The sequence below is a fragment of the Schistocerca piceifrons genome, chromosome 2, assembly GCF_021461385.2.
Source record: "Schistocerca piceifrons isolate TAMUIC-IGC-003096 chromosome 2, iqSchPice1.1, whole genome shotgun sequence".
NCBI lineage: Eukaryota > Metazoa > Arthropoda > Insecta > Orthoptera > Acrididae > Schistocerca > Schistocerca piceifrons.
Genome location: NC_060139.1, coordinates 542,223,703 through 542,240,908, shown reverse-complemented (window position 1 = coordinate 542,240,908; position 17,206 = coordinate 542,223,703). Strand labels below are relative to the sequence as shown.

Sequence of the window (17,206 nt, the reverse complement as noted above, 5' to 3'; positions counted from 1 at the left end):
GCCAGGGAGGGGAGTCAGGAATCACCAAACACAGCTTACAGTGTGAGACACCCCAAACCTGCCCCTACTCCAGATGGAGATAAAAAACTTTACAACTGAAAATAAAAACCACTTTCACGGAGGAAACAGAGAACCAGTTTCACCATCCGGGAATCATCCACCAATATTGAAGGTAAAGTGCAGCGAATTCTGCACTTAGAAAGTACAGCCAAAAGAAGGGAGCATTCCACCAAAATTGACTGTGTGAAGTAGGATTTGATACGAAATCATAAATCAGCCGCAGGAAGGTTTACAGGGAAGGAGGGTGGGAGTGTGGGGTAAGTGACTGCTCCCCCAACCAAATGATCAGCATGCTCATTACCTGGGATACCCACATGGCCAGGGACCCAAAGGAAGTCAACAGAACAAGCAGCATGAAGATCAGCGAGATGGTCATGGATGGCCGAGAACAAGGGATAGCGGAAAAAACACCAGTCAAGAGCTTGAAGGCCGCTCACTGAGTCTGTACATGACAAAACACGGTTGAGTTGGGACTGCTAAATAAAGGTAAGGGCCTGGGAAATTGCCACCAATTCCACAGTAAACACCCCACATGCAGTTGGCAGGAGATGATTTTCCATGTCAACAGAGGATGTGAAGGCATACCCCATGCGATCAGCAGATTTAGAGCCTTCGGTGTAAAACACAATAGCATCCCAAAACACCAATAAAATGCGGCGGGAAAAACAACGGAACACCGTCGGGGGGGGGGGGGGACGGAATCTTTCGGACCTCGGCGGAGATCCAGAAAGGAAGCTACAAAATCACTGCGAAGAGACACAAGGCGGAGCCCAGCCGCCCAAGGGCGAGAATAAGGTGGGCAACGTCGTTGGTCTGGGAACAGGATAGAATAGGAAGGATGAGTGGGAGAGGAATGGACAGCGATTGCATAAGAAACCAGAAGCTGGGACCGCTGAACAGAAAGGGGGGTGGGGGGGTTCCCAGCCTCAACCAGGAGACTATCAACAGGGTTAGTAGGGGAGGCACCGGTGGCCAAACAGATACCACGAATGTGGACCCGATCCAGGAGGTGCAGTATAAAAGGAGCAGCCGAACCATAAACTTGACAACCATAGTCCAAGCAAGACAGCACTAAAGCCCGATAAAGGCGGAGGAGGAGGGAATGGTCCGCACTCCAAGAGGAGTGGGCAAGGAAGCGAAGGACATTGAGTTTACGGAAACATCCTACCTTCAGGAGTCTGATATGGGGCAGCCAAGTGAGCTTGTTGTCGAAAAGACCTAGGACATGAAACTGTGGACAACAGGTAAATGTTATGCATTGAGACAGAGCTCCGGATCGGGGTGGACCGTAGTACAGCGACAGAAGTGGACCACCCACGATTTGAAAGGAGAGAACTGAAATCCGTGTGAGAGGGTCCACGCAGAGGAATGTCGTATAGCACCCTGGCGCTCCCGCCATCGAAGAGAGAATAAACCAAATGCAGAAATCATCCACATACAGAGCAGGGTTGACCAAAGGACCGACGGAGGCCACAAGTCCATTTATAGCAATGAGGAAAAGAAGCACACTCAAGACAGAACCCTGTGGGATTCCATTCTCCTGAGTCCATGGGGAACTAAAAAGCGTACCAACCCGAATCCTGAACAACCGATGAAACAAGAACTGGCACATAAAAACTGGGAGTGGGCCCCGAAGACCCCTCTCATTAAGTGTAAGTAAGATATGATGGCACCAAGCTGTGTCTTAGGCCTTGCGAAGGTCGAAAAATACTGCAACCAAATGGCAGCGTTGGGAAAAAGCCTGCCGAACTGCAGATTCCAAGCAAAGTAAGCGATCGATCGGAGACAGACCCTCTCGGAAGCCACACTGGGAAGGGGACAATAGATCACGAGATCCGAGGACCCAACTGAGCCAACAGGCTACCATTCGTTCAAGTAATTTGCTAATGTTTGTCAGACTAATTGGCCGATAGCTTTCAACAAACAGGGGGTTCTTACCAGGCTTAAGGACAGGAACCACAACGCTACCCCTCCATTGAGAAGGGAAGTCACCCTGGAGCTAAATACGGTTAAACAGCCGGAGAAGATGTTGCTGTTGTGGAGCACTGAGATGTTGAAGCAGTTGGTTATGAATGGAGTCTGGGCCAGGGGCCGTATCATGAGAAGAAGATAGTGCGGAAAGAAGTTCCCATTCAGTAAAAGGTTTGTTATAAGATTCTGACTGACAAGGGGTAAAACATAAGGTGGAAGCTTTGGCCCGCTGTTTTTGGTGAAGGAAAGCAGCCGGATAGGAGGGTGATGCTGTTGCAAAATGGGTCGCAAGATGTTCCGCAAGAATCAACGAGTCTTTGCAAAGGCCATCCGGGAGGTGAAGGCCCAGAAGGGTAGACTCCTGATAGCAACCTTGGAGAGAACGAAGTGTAGCCCATACCCGTGACATAGGGACAGTATAACCAAAGCATTCCCAACACATCTGTTTGCTCCAGTTGATTAAGTAAAGGGCTTTAGCGCGAAGGCGTTTAAAGGTAATAAAGTTGGCAACGGATGGGTGCCTCTTAAGGTGTTGCAAAGCTCAACGGCTATCACGGAGGGCAATGGCAATGGCCGTACTCCACCACGGGACTTGCCAGCAGCAAAATGGTCCAGACGATCGTGGGGTAGCAAGGCTAGCAGCGTGAAGAATCGCATAAGACACACCACATAGGTCATCATCAATACAACCCGACAAAAAGGGAGAAAAACCAACCTGTGCAGTATATGGAGGCCAATCAATGCATTTGAAAGACCAACGAGGTAACCTGTCCATCAGGGAGCGAGAGAATCAATGGGAAATGGTAACCATCGCAAAGATCGTTGTGTGGCGACCGGTGTAATGAAGGGAAGGAGAAGAAAGAAAAAGATCAATGGCAGAAAAGGTACCATGACCGGCAATGACATGAATGGGGGAGCCATCATTAAGAAGGCACACGTCATGGTCTGCAAGAAACTAGTCTATGAGAAGATCCGACTAGATCGAAATGCACTGCCCCACAAGGGAAAATGAGCATTAAAATTCCCAAGGAGGAGGAAGGAAGGGGGAAGTTGCTGAAAGAAGGGCAGTTAAGGCAGCAGGTGTAAGAGTCCTGTCAGGAGGGAGATAAATATTGCATATTGTGACCCCAGAGTCCAGGTGGACCCTAACATCAACCGCTTCCAATGTAGTTTGAAGAGGAATCCACGTACTAGCAACATCTGTACGGACCAATGTACAAACTCCACCAGAGGCCCGCAAGGGGCCAATCCGATTTCAACAGAAAGCACGGAACCCACGTAGAGTTGGTGAGTGATCATCAGTAAAATGAGATTCCTGCAGAACCACACAAGCTGCAGCGTAAAACAAAATAAGGGGTGTCAAATCTTGAAGGTGACAGTAATATCCATTACAATTCCATTGGATAACCATAGAACTATGATTCAAATTGGGGGTGAACAGGCTAAAGCCAGTCATGCCGCCGGGTCACCATCTGTCACTGCCAAGGATAGGGCGACATCCATGAACAGCAGGTCAGAGCCAGGTTGCGAAGGTGGGGACGGGACCTATGGTGACACCAGAGGCTCCTTGTCCTGGGACTTACGTTTCTTCTTCTTTTTTGTTTGAGATCGAGGAGGGCCGTGCTGCAATAAGGAGCCAGCTGCAGATCTGGAATGGAAAGAGAGCAGGTGATCTGGGGGCCCACAGACCGTGGTTCTCACGGTCGCCTTGTGGCAGCAGACCTTTGGCCTGAAAGGTGCTGGGAAGGGGGTCCCGGCAGGAGCACCCTTGACAGACAGACACGGAAGAAGAGGGACACTTCTCCAGCTGGGGAGGGGGAGCGGCACCTGGAGGGAAGGGTGTGGGAACTGCAGGGGAGAGAAGAGGGGAGGGGTTCCGGACTGGGGTAAGGAAGGGGTGAAGATGTAACTAAAGCATAGCTAGACATCATTGACACAGGATGAAGATGTGCATACTTCTTACAAGCCTCAGTGTAGGTTAGACGATCGAGGGACTTATACTCCTGTATCATCTTTTCCTTCTTATAAGCCGGGCAATCCGGTGAATGTGGAGAATGATTGCCATGACAATTAACACACACAACAAGGGGAACACAGGAACTCCCCTCATGGAGGGGACGTCCAAAGTCACCACAGAGAGAGGTCTGCGAACAACGGGAAGACATGTATCCAAAACGCAGGCACTTAAACCATCTCATAGGTGGTGGGCTGTACGGCTTCACATCACATCGATAAACCATAATCTTTACCACCTCAGGGAGGGTATCCCCTTCAAAGGCCAGGATAAAGGCAGCAGTATCAATGCGATTGTCCTCTGGGCCCTTCTGAACACGCTGAACAAAGTGAATACCCCGCCGTCCTAGATTGTCCCTTAGTTCCTGATCAGTTTGAAGGATGAGGTCCCTGTGAAAAATTACACCTTGAACCATATTCAAAAATTGGTGGGGGGTAATGGACACAGGAAATGTGCCAAGATGGTCACAGGCATGGAGGGCCGCAGACTGGGCAGCTGAAGCACTTTTCATCAACAACAAATCCGGCCACATCTTGCTCAGAGAGTCCACTTTGCCAAACTTGTCCTCAATGTGTTCCACAAAAAATAAAGGTTTGGTATTGGTGAAAATATCTCCCATCAGTCCTGGTGCAAACCAGATAGCGGGGGAAAGGTTTCGCCCCTAGCCAACGAGCCTGACCCTCCTCCCAAGGGGGTAGCCATGGAAGGGAACACCGAAGGGGCAGAAGCAGCAGCAGCATGAAAAGAATCATTTTCATTCAAAGAGATGGCTGTAGGAGAACAGCCACAGTTCTGGACCCGTGTGCGTTTCATTTGCATAACGTCCGCCCTGATACCACCCCCTCCAATCTGGGGCTCTCCTCACGGATGCCACCCAGCCACAGCAAGGGCCATTTGGCATGACGGCCAGTGCCGAGAGTTCCGATGCTCCTGGATGACAAGCAACCACTCCTAGGCTTACATGAGGTGGTCACAGCTCAGGTATCAGAAGTGTGATCCCTGTGTGTTCAGGGAGCTCAACCAAAAGCGTACATAGCGACCCCACCACATGGGCTGGCTACCGTGCTGGCTATGGACCCTAGCATCAGACAACGACATGAAGGAAAAGATGGAAGGAAAGAGGAGGGCACACGCCGGACACACTACGTAAGGTGCTCTTCCCCAAATGGCTCGCACTATGTAATAGAAATTTAGTAAAGTATGTCAAACCTCAGAGGGGGACCAGAGAATGCTAAAAGGATGAGGTAATTATGCAACAAAACCAAATTGCAAAGCCAACATAACCAGGAGGATAGCAGGGCCAACATAAACAAGGACACCAAGAGAGGGAGAGGAGAGGGTGGAGGGGAAGGAGAAAGGAAAGGAAAGGAAAGGAAAGGAAAGGAAAGGAGGGGAGGGGAAGGGACAGGAAATGCAGCCTGAGAAAGAAGGAAGGCTGCAATAGCTCGGGGCCCCATCCTGACCACGCACGGACTCACAAAAGGACCGTGAGCCCCCCTGAGGGGGGATACACATTTGGGTGGGTGCCGACAAGATGTTCTAGTGTGGTTGAAACAATGACACTGGTAGCAGCGCATCGGGTTCGGAATGTACGGCCGGACGGTGATAATTTCATAGCCTGCTTTGATCTTGGATGGAAGCACCTCTCTATCAAAGGTGAGGAAAAGAGTGTCAGTGGGCACTAAGAAGAAATCTACCTTTTTCATTACACGATGGACGGCAATGACACCCTGTTCAGAGAGGTAAGACTGGATTTCGGCCTCAGTTAGACCATCTAGCAGCCTGGTGTAAATTACGCCACAGGAAGAATTCAAAGTTCTATGGGCCTTGACACGAACAGGGTAGCCATGGAGAAGTGAGACAGGAAGCAGTCTCCAAAAGCAAAGTGCCATTCCATAAACAAGAGCAGGATTTCACAGGGCCGGCAATTGCATCAATACCGTTTTGAATAATAAATGGACTGAGTGCGGCAAAGGACTACCAGTCTTCAGTACATGAGACCATGAGGAACCAGGGTGGAGCGGGAAGGGTCTTTGATCATTAGCCTCATTACGTTTACGGTTCACAGACATGGATTGGGAAGATGAGTGACTCATTGTGAGAAAATCCCACACGATTGCAAGCATCTCTGATGGCACGATCCTTCCAACTGGGGGCTCCCTTCACAAGGAGGCACATCTGCCTTAGGTGATTGTTCACACCTCCCGAACACCTGACGGAGGGACCTATCGGCAATTTGGGAAGGTTACAGCTCACGCAATCACCCCTCCCTAGGCCTGGCCTGTACCAGGGCGTATGTGTGAATCCTACCTGTTGACCTGGAGCTGGGAATTGAGCATTACCCAGTCACCTGTTATGCATCATATGCGTGGATCAGCCTTCAGGAGTGCATAGGGAGAAAGAAGAAAAAGAGGAACCTCAAACACTGAAGCAGAGGAACATGAGGAGACGGGGCTGTTCTTACATCTGCGACAGACAATGCGAACATTCCCAATAACATCCTAGGCATGTTCCCCAAAGGAGGGGGAAAAAAGAGGATAGACATGCAGCATGGGAGCGAAAAAAATGCTGCAAAGGCTGGGGCCCCGTGGTAGCCAAGCACGAACCCGCCAGTGTTGCGTGCCCCGGGGGAGGGGGAGGTAACAGGAGCTAGAATACTGTAAGTTTGTATTCAAACAGAATGGCTAAAATGAGAAATGAATCCATTGTGCCTTGTAGTTTGGACCTTTGCTGAAATAAGAAGAAGATGTGAGAAAATCAGCTGCTTTCCTACCACATGCTGGGAGCCAAATATAGAAAGTATTTTAAAAAGGTAAGATATCATATTTGGAACACATCTAGTTTCACAAGGTGCTTTATGTGAAACCAATATGAAACTGTTTGTTATGAGAGTACTTGCATGCCTTTATAGGATGAGAAACATCAATGGGTGCCTGTGACAGAGAGGTGCCCAATATCTTGGACATCACGAGAAGCTGCTGTGCCCTCTCAGTGAACAGTGGCCACAAGCCATTACTTGCTTATAACCTTAGAAATCTCATGTTTGATATATCTACATCGGCCACAACTTTCAGTTTCCTGTGCTGCTTACCTTCATGCACAACCCAAGAGGCTTGTGTTAACTTATGGAACTTTACAGCTATGATGAGCATAGTCCCCCGAATGCAGACTTTTATTTTACACCATGCTGAATGTTGCTATAAAGTGAGGCTACCTAGAGAATGTAGAATAGCTTATCTCTCAGCAGCAAAATTTGTGTTACACAATAAATCAGTATAAACAAGAAAAGTTAAGAAAAAATTAACTGTGTGTCTGAAATTGTCAATGGATGTAGTTTGACCAGTGAACATAAGATTTTTTGAACTGTGTATAAATTTCCATTAGATATTCTTATGTCTAGAAGAGTTATTGCCATTTGAAGAGGACTTTCATATCCAAACAGAAGAGAACTACCGACCTTTGGATCTGCAGTGATGATTTTGAATGCTTCCATGACTTGCTGTGATGTTGCCCCCCCTCCAACATCTAGAAAATTTGCTGGTTCACCACCATGTAGTTTAATGATATCCATTGTAGCCATAGCTAATCCAGCACCATTGACCAAACAACCAATATCCCCTGTAAAATAAGATTAAAATTATATGTCATACATCGTACAATTTATCAAAATGTTTTTGAACTTACAATACTGCTCTTAAAAAATCAACACCAAATTTTTCTACCTCTGATTCATTGTGAAAGGTTAATTTACAGTATTTTAATACACAGCTTCTTGCAGAGGTGTACTTTAGTTATATGATACAGCTTTACTCACTCTGAAACAATCTAGTATGTAACAAAAAGTGACTAGAAACATAATTTGACAAGTAATTTGCAAAATGAACTACACACTTTATTACTGGTAACTTTCATGGATTTAATTTTATTTACGAGACAACAAGGCTGTCAATAGTATCTGGTCCCTTCAGAGAGCTAGTTGACTGAATATTATGCTTGATGTTAAATTACAAAATGAAGTGATAAAAATAAAATAGTCTTTAATTCAAATCTGCTGGTTAAAAGAACCTAGAGTAATTTGAAGATGCAGATATCACAGAAGAAAACATAATAAATTGTCTAGCCTTTACAATACTACAAACTAAACAGAGATGCACGAGGAAGCCTAAATAGAAAACTGACAAGAGATATTCTAAACCACATATGAAAAAGCAGCAATTTCAAAGAGATTTTGTGAGGATAAGAAGAAAGGTATCATAAAACTTACTACCAAGTTTATCCTCACTCCATAAGTGGGTAAAAAGAAGAAGAAGAAGAAGAAAATAAACCTTGTTATATTGTCAGCAAGTGGAAACTGATGCAAAGAAATGCCAAGAGTCTAGTTTGATAACAAAATCTAAGCAACTCTGGCAGAACAGCGGCATTACATGTCTCCTGTATAATCATTAGCAAAGAGTATCATGATTTGTATCGTCCTTAAACAACTTCAGCACCATATTTTTTCAAGCCTTACTTATTGCAACAACATTTCTTCTCGTTAGTTAATTTGGTATATAACTAATTTTTATTGCTCTTTCCTTCTATTGCTCTGAAATTTCTATTTTTACTGACTGAAAACAAAATTACCTTAGTTGTGTAATGGAAAACAGCATCTTTGACTTTCTCCCTACTTATTTGGAGCCTGTTTAATTTTACTTTTATTTAGATAGCTTATTCTATCATACGTGTATGGCAACAACTCTGTCCCAAACTTTGCCCTTTATTTGAAAGGCTCAACAGAAGAAAGTGCTAACCCAGAAGACCATGTTTTGAGTTACATGGCTAAATTCAAAGAAATAACAAACACAATATGATCTATGCAATAGACAGGATGATCATATTGGTCCTTACTAAATTAAGCATTAACATTTTCTTCCACTTCATATGGAATGTTACTCTGTATGTACTGTACTGCATACAGATTAGACTCCAAACTATCTGGCCTCCTTAATATCATAATACTTCTCTGTGAAAATTCATTTATTGTACGTACCGTACTTTACCAAAGCTTTAGCAACATGGCACTGTCTTCAGTTGCAATGCCAGACATCCAAAGTGGGTACGTTGTTCAATTGTTGTCTTGTGTGATCCTTTGTGCTTTAATTAAATAGTCCAAAATGAATGATAAAAGAAAGAAAAAAATACCTGTTCTGACTATGGATCCAGAAACTATGTGCATCTGGATACAGTGGTAGCAGTCAAAGTACTGTGCTTGATTAATGGGGTAGGAAAAGTACTGTAGGAGACTGGAAGAAAAATCAAGCAGAAATTGAAAAGTGGAGTGCCACCCAAGCTAGTGGAAATGGAATGAAAGGAAGGAAGACGATGCTGAAAGGTAAGCATAAACACGTCGTTGAAGCTTTATATGTATACAATCATGAACATTTTAAGAGAAAAAGGTTTGCCCATTACTAGGCTGATACTGCAGGAAAAGTATTGCAATTTCAGTGGCAAATGGGTAGAGAAAATTAATTATTTACTGGAGTGATTTATGGTGGAAAAAACTATTTGGTATTTGCCAGATTATCAATAGTGGAGAGGCTTCATTTGTTGACAAACAGTCTGTGCTATTGTTTGAACACTACCTTTCAAAGTTAATTGATGAGAACAGAATTTCTGGTGAACAGTTACACAACTGCAATGAGAGTGGTTTAAATTACAACATGCTCCCTATGAAAATGTGTGCTTAAAAAAAGGGGGGGAGGGGGAGCTGCTGCACACAGGTACAAGAAAAGCAAGGAATGAGTTACCATATTGCCTTGCAACAATGCAACTGGCAATCACAAGTTTAGGCCTCCCATACACTACACTCACCAAAAGAAAACACAGAAATTCAGAAATCTTTAATGTGTGGTTCCAAAATGAATTTGTATCAGCTGTAGAGAAATATTTGAAAGACAATTTACTGAGGAAAGCTCAGCCACTTCTTGACAATGTGTCTTCACATCCCGCCAGTGACAACCTCACAGATAAAATCATTATTTTTACCATCAAACTGACTGCTGTGTCAGCTGATAGACCAGTGCATCCTTGAAAAGCTAAAGAAGAAGTATCACTGCCATCTTCTCAGTGTGTTGATATCGCCAATCCATAATAATGGAGACTGTCTAACCATTCCGAAGCATCTAGAGAGATTCTGAACATATAATTTTGAAGGGTTCTCAAAATTCTTTTACACCATGAAGGTGGGCATTTTGACTTTGAAGCTGTGTGTGAAACTGATGTCATAGATGGAAAGGATAATACTGTTTCATTGCTCAAAAATGTACTGGGACATGAGGATGTCAATGCACTGTGCATCACAGAATGGATGGCAAATGATGAAGTTGTTGAACTAACTGACAACAATACTGTGGAAATGGTTTGGCAGGGGGAAGTAACACAAGAGGGAGTGGCAAACTTAGATAGCAGGAGAAATCTCATCCCCCATACGGAATGGTTCAAGATGACCGAGGCAGTACTGTAGTACATTAGTGAGCAGGAGGAAGTAATGCAAGCTGATGCCATTTATTTGCATAAGTGGGGGAATATTGCAGCATGGTAGGGGGCTAAGGGAGGGAAACAGTTATCTATCAGAGACTTTTTAAAAACCTCATAGCTGTATGTTTCATCTTCTTTGCTGAGTCTGGTTTTTCACATGTGTAATCACACATTCATACTTTACACTGCACATCATTTTATATTTCCCGTAATAATTTTATGAAGAATGTAGTATTTACTTAAACACTTATAACTACGATGTATTGTTTAAGAAGTCAGAAAATGTTAGCAAAACTGCATTAGGTATAAAAAAAGGATGTTTTAAATGGTAGAGCAGAGGCCAGAAGAGAATTTATAGAACTCCTGTCTATCTGGCTCTTGCTATCCAATTTCAACTTCCACAACATTAGTCTGGAGTCTACACTTTTACCATACACCTAAATTCTTCAGTGTGCCTTCAAAACTCTAATCATAGCTGAATAACACATTTAAATAGTACCGCGACGGCTGTAAATATGCAGTACTTTTAAGCTGTAGTTGAAGACACTTCATTCTTGATCAATATTGCTAAGGAATATAAAAGCCAGTAAATATTCCTCTTTTTCCCTTTCACCACTGCAGAGTAAATCTAGAACAAGCAGTTCACCAAACCTGCCTGCATTAGTTATCCAAACATGCACACAAACTTTTCCGGAGTATTAGATCAACTGGATGTTGAACTTTTAACACTACGATCACACTGAAATAAACAATCAATATCACTATTATGAAAAGTGCTATAAGCACTGAGTTTCTTGTAAAAAGATGCAGAACAATATCTCCTGAGCCAAGAGCCGTAATTCTTCCAATTAGATCAGCACCTATTCAAGTTCCACTACAACAAAGAAGTCCCTGTGGGAGCCCTTGATTAGCGAAGGTTGTCCTTGTCAAAATCCCTTTGCGGTGGTTTAGCTGAGAGGTCAACGGAAATATTAGACGGTGCGCATCTATCTGGTTCCTCCATGGTGGGTGATATCCTCGACAGTAAAATCACCATCAGCAAAGATTTAACTGCCACTTTCTTTGATTTCAAACAATGTTCGGGTCACATTTTCCTAACTTATGGGAGGAGTTGCTTGCAAAGGTAAAGAGGACAGCTTCGTGGGCTTCTGATGGTGTGCACTGATATGTGACTGGGGTTCCAAGACTTTTGCTGATGGCTTCCAAATGATTTTGGGTTCAAGTATAGCTTTACCCCCCACTGGTACATTGACTAGTGTACATACTCTTGCTTTAATCCGCGGCCTGCAGTTGTGTGGAGACATCACAATTAGTTGACTGGCTTCTTAAGGGCCAACACAAAAGAAGTAGCGAACACTGGAAATTGCCAAAGCTTTTTTAGCTTCATCACAGGGTATGCGTCTTGTGACTTTCAACGCCTTATAGTTTTCTGTCCCATTACAAACCATAGTGGTACGACCAAATCTGACACCTGAAGCATCACATTCTGTGGGGAACAAACAGTCTAACCTTATGATGGATACAGGCTGCAAGAATAGGTTCAGGTAATTCTGGAGTGTTGAACATTATAAATAATGTTGTAATTTTTTCAAATGTGCCACGGATTCTCCTCCCACATTTCTACACTTCCATGACACCCATACTTTTCCATTCTTCAGGCAAATCCTCAGGTTTCACTCACATTATATCGGGGCAGGTAAACATGCCTCTACAGAAGTTAAGGGTATTCTGCAACTCAGCCACAACAGGGTAGTCATCTAAGGTCTAGCATTCCATAAGCTTAGATCCACAATTTGATGAGGGAGGTTCAACTAGAAATGTTGCACTATGAAGTCATTTAAATCTTTTTAAGGACCCAGCAATAAGCTCTAATGCCTTGTGAATATGAAAAGGTAAAACCTTCCCAAAGTTACCATGTATTGTTGTTGTTGTGGTCTTCAGTCCTGAGACTGGTTTGATGCAGCTCTCCATGCTACTCTATCCTGTGCAAGCTTCTTCATCTCCCAGTACCTACTGCAACCTACATCCTTCTGAATCTGCTTAGTGTATTCATCTCTTGGTCTCCCCCTATGATTTTTACCCTCCACGCTGCCCTCCAATACTAAATTGGTGATCCCTTGATGCCTCAGAACATGTCCTACCAACCGATCCCTTCTTCTGGTCAAGTTGTGCCACAAACTTCTCTTCTCCCCAATCCTATTCAATACTTCATCATTAGTTATGTGATCTACCCATCTAATCTTCAGTATTCCTCTGTAGCACCACATTTCAAAAGCTTCTATTCTCTTCTTGTCCAAACTATTTACCGTCCATGTTTCACTTCCATACATGGCTACACTCCATATAAATACTTTCAGAAATAACTTCCCGACACTTAAATCTATACTCGATGTTAACAAATTTCTCTTCTTCAGAAACGCTTTCCTTGCCATTGCCAGTCTACATTTTATATCCTCTCTACTTCGTCCATCATCAGTTATTTTGCTCCCCAAATAGCAAAACTCCTTTACTACTTTAAGTGTCTCATTTCCTAATCTAATACCCTCAGCATCACCCGACTTAATTCGACTACATTCCATTATCCTCGTTTTGCTTTTGTTGATGTTCATCTTATATCCTCCCTTCAAGACACCATCCATTCCGTTCAACTGCTCTTCCAAGTCCTTTGCTGTCTCTGACAGAATTACAATGTCATCGGCGAACCTCAAAGTTTTTATTTCTTCTCCATGGATTTTAATACCTACTCCAAATTTTTCTTTTGTTTCCTTTACTGCTTGCTCAATATAGAGATTGAATAACATCGGGGAGAGGCTACAACCCTGTCTCACTCCCTTCCCAACCACTGCTTCCCTTTCATGCCCCTCGACTCATAACTGCCATCTGGTTTCTGTACAAGTTGTAAATAGCCTTTCGCTCCCTGTATTTTACCCCTGCCACCTTTAGAATTTGAAAGAGAGTATTCCAGTCAACATTGTCAAAAGCTTTCTCTAAGTCTACAAATGCTAGAAACGTAGGTTTGCCTTTCCTTAATCTTTCTTCTAAGATAAGTCGTAAGGTCAGTATTGCCTCACATGTTCCAGTATTTCTACGGAATCCAAACTGATATTCCCCGAGGTCGGCTTCTACTAGTTTTTCCATTCGTCTGTAAAGAATTCGTGTTAGTACTTTGCAGCTGTGGCTTATTAAACTGATGGTTCGGTAATTTTCACATCTGTCAACACCTGCTTTCTTTAGGATTGGAATTATTATATTCTTCTTGAAGTCTGAGGGTATTTCGCCTGTTTCGTACATCTTGCTCACCAGATGGTAGAGTTTTGTCAGGACTGGCTCTCCCAAGGCCGTCAGTAGTTCCAATGGAATTTTGTCTACTCCGGGGGCCTTGTTTCGACTCGGGTCCTTCAGTGCTCTGTCAAACTCTTCACGCAGTATCGTATCTTCCATTTCATCTTCACCTACATCCTCTTCCATTTCCATAATATTGTCCTCAAGTGCATCGCCCTTGTATAGACCCTCTATATACTCCTTCCAGCTTTCTGCTTTCCCATCTTTGCTTAGAACTGGGTTTCCATCTTAGCTCTTGATATTCATACAAGTGGTTCTCTTTTCTCCAAAGGTCTCTTTAATTTTCCTGTAGGCAGTATCTATCTTACCCCTAGTGAGATAAGCCTCTACATCCTTACATTTGTTCTCTAACCATCCCTGCTTAGCCATTTTGCACTTCCTGTCGATCTCATTTTTGAGACGTTTGTATTCCTTTTTGCCTGCTTCATTTACTGCATTTTTATATTTTCTCCTTTCATCAATTACATTCAATATTTCTTCTGTTACCCAAGGATTTCTACTAACCCTCTTCTTTTTACCTACTTGATCGTCTGCTGCCTTCACTACTTCATCCCTCAGAGCTACCCATTTTTCTTCTACTGTATTTCTTTCCCCCATTCCTTTCAATTGTTCCCTTATGCTCTCCCTGAAACTCTGTACAACCTCTGGTTCTTTCAGTTTATCCAGGTCCCATCTCCTTAAATTCCCACCTTTTTGCAGTTTCTTCAGTTTTAATCTACAGGTCATAACCAACAGATTGTGGTCAGAGTCCACATCTGCCCCTGGAAATGTCTTACAATTTAAAACTTGGTTCCTAAATCTCTGTCTTACCATTATATAATCTATCTGATACCTTTTAGTATCTCCAGGGTTCTTCCATGTATACAACCTTCTATCATGATTCTTAAACCAAGTGTTAGCTATGATTAAGTTGTGCTCTGTGCAAAATTCTACCACGCAGCTTCCTCTTTCATTTCTTAGCCCCAATCCATATTCACCTACTACGTTTCCTTCTCTCCCTTTTCCTACACTCGAATTCCAGTCACCCATGACTATTAAATTTTCGTCTCCCTTCACTATCTGAATAATTTCTTTTATTTCATCATACATTTCTTCAATTTCTTCGTCATCTGCAGAGCTAGTTGGCATATAAACTTGTACTACTGTAGTAGGTGTGGGCTTCGTATATCTTGGCCACAATAATGCGTTCACTATGCTGTTTGTAGTAGCTTACCCGCATTCCTATTTTCCTATTCATTATTAAACCTACTCCTGCATTACCCCTATTTGATTTTGTGTTTAAAACCCTGTAGTCACCTGACCAGAAGTCTTGTTCCTCCTGCCACCGAACTTCACTAATTCCCACTATATCTAACTTTAACCTATCCATTTCCCTTTTTAAATTTTCTAACCTACCTGCCCGATTAAGGGATCTGACATTCCACGCTCCGATCCGTAGAACACCAGTTTTCTTTCTCCTGATAACGACATCCTCTTGAGTAGTCCCCGCCCGGAGATCCGAATGGGGGACTATTTTACCTCCGGAATATTTTACCCAAGAGGACGCCATCATCATTTAATCATACAGTAAAGATGCATGCCCTCGGGAAAAATTACGGCCGTAGTTTCCCCTTGCTTTCAGCCGTTCGCAGTACCAGCACAGCAAGGCCGTTTTGGTTATTGTTACAAGGCCAGATCAGTCAATCATCCAGACTGTTGCCCTTGCAACTACTGAAAAGGCTGCTGCCCCTCTTCAGGAACCACACGTTTGTCTGGCCTCTCAACAGATACCCCTCCGTTGGGGTTGTACCTACGGTACGGCTATCTGTATCGCTGAGGCATGCAAGCCTCCCCACCAACGGCAAGGTCCATGGTTCATGGGGGGGTGGGGGGGGGGGGGGAGTTACCATCTACTCTCTTAATTATGAAGGCAGTACTATAATTCTGAGACTACTTCTCAGGCAGACTGGCCAACCGAGCTCGCTCTGTTGGGTGGTTATAAGTACTACCTGACAGTACACCCATCCCATCAGGAGTAGACATGAATTTAAGTAATTCCATAGGGATCCCACAAGCCATTATGGAAACAAATGTCAACCCAGACAAAGCTCTGTGCACCTGAGCAAGCCTTATACAACAGGAGGGCAGCTGGTGCCCCAGAGGTTTCACTTCTAACAACCATTTCCCTCATCAGCACATAGCACATCTCAAAGGTTGAGGAAGCTGCCCCCCCCCCCCCCTTTTTAGGAGTGTACCTTCTTCGCAGTACAGGTTGTGAAATAAAAGGCTCCATCCCCAAAACACAGATAATTCCACTGCCACACCCAACAATGGTCCTTGAAGAATGCCCAGAGTTTACTGTAAAAGAGGTCTTGTGGTACTGGCCAGCCCCAGCAGAGAAACCCAGGTCGCAATATCTGTACGCAACCACTGCTGGCGGAGCTCCCTGCAGATGGGAAGGGGGATGGGGGGGGGGGGGGGGGCAACCACAGATCCTCCTTCCCTGGATACTCTTTGTCACACCCCTCCACTGAGGTCTGTCAGACCTGGTTGACCATGCCAGCAGCTATACTATCACGACCATAGCCCTCAGCATCACTGAGGTAATGCAAACCCTCCTGCCCTGCATTAAAGGTGTCAGTCAAGCTGGGTTGTGTAACATGAAGGGCATCAGTCTGGCACGGATCGCAGGGCCCCAATGTACTCTGGCAAGCCAGCTACGCTCTGCTCCCACCATCCTGGCACAGCTCGCACACTTCAGTGCAGGCTGAACTCGCGAAGCAAGCGGATAAGCTACAGTGCCACTCAACATATCATCCCTAAAATTTACACTGGCTAGCAGTGTCACTGACTCTGAAAACAATGAGAAGGAATACAAATCGTTAATCATTGGAAATCCAGTGTTTTCTGAGGTTTTCTTATAATAAACTGTTGTCATATACTTTTCTGCAGTTCTGTATCAGAAAGAGTTTGTTGTGATCCAAAGAGTAAATCATTTTCTCTCTTAAGTCTAGCATTTGCACCTTGCACAATGTGTGATTATCAGGCACATATGGTTGTTAACAATATGTAATTGTTTGAAAAATAAAGTAATAATTGTTGTTAACATTTTTGCTTGGCAAGTGACCAATTTTGGGTGGCACACAAGACAAGGAGAACACCTTGGGTTTCTGATATGAAACTGCTACATGGTCGAGGATGGCAGTAAAGTCCTTCAATGATCAGCCAGGAAGTTGTGAAAATGGTTTGCTTTGAGGTACAGTACATCCACAGAGGTTTTACCTGTCTCAGATGAAGAATCTAGCTGACAAACAATATGACAAC

The 17,206-nt window shown here is 43.9% G+C and overlaps 1 protein-coding gene across 1 annotated transcript in view; it reads right to left on the bottom strand.

The window, feature by feature from the left end:
- Positions 1–17,206, bottom strand: part of LOC124777948 (succinate--CoA ligase [ADP-forming] subunit beta, mitochondrial) — an 87,382-nt gene that overhangs the window by 19,302 nt on the left and 50,874 nt on the right. Inside the window, exon 7 of the mRNA XM_047253498.1 lies at positions 7,503–7,663. Within this exon, the coding sequence (XP_047109454.1) occupies positions 7,503–7,663 (161 nt within the window). The remainder of the gene's footprint in view (positions 1–7,502; positions 7,664–17,206) is intronic.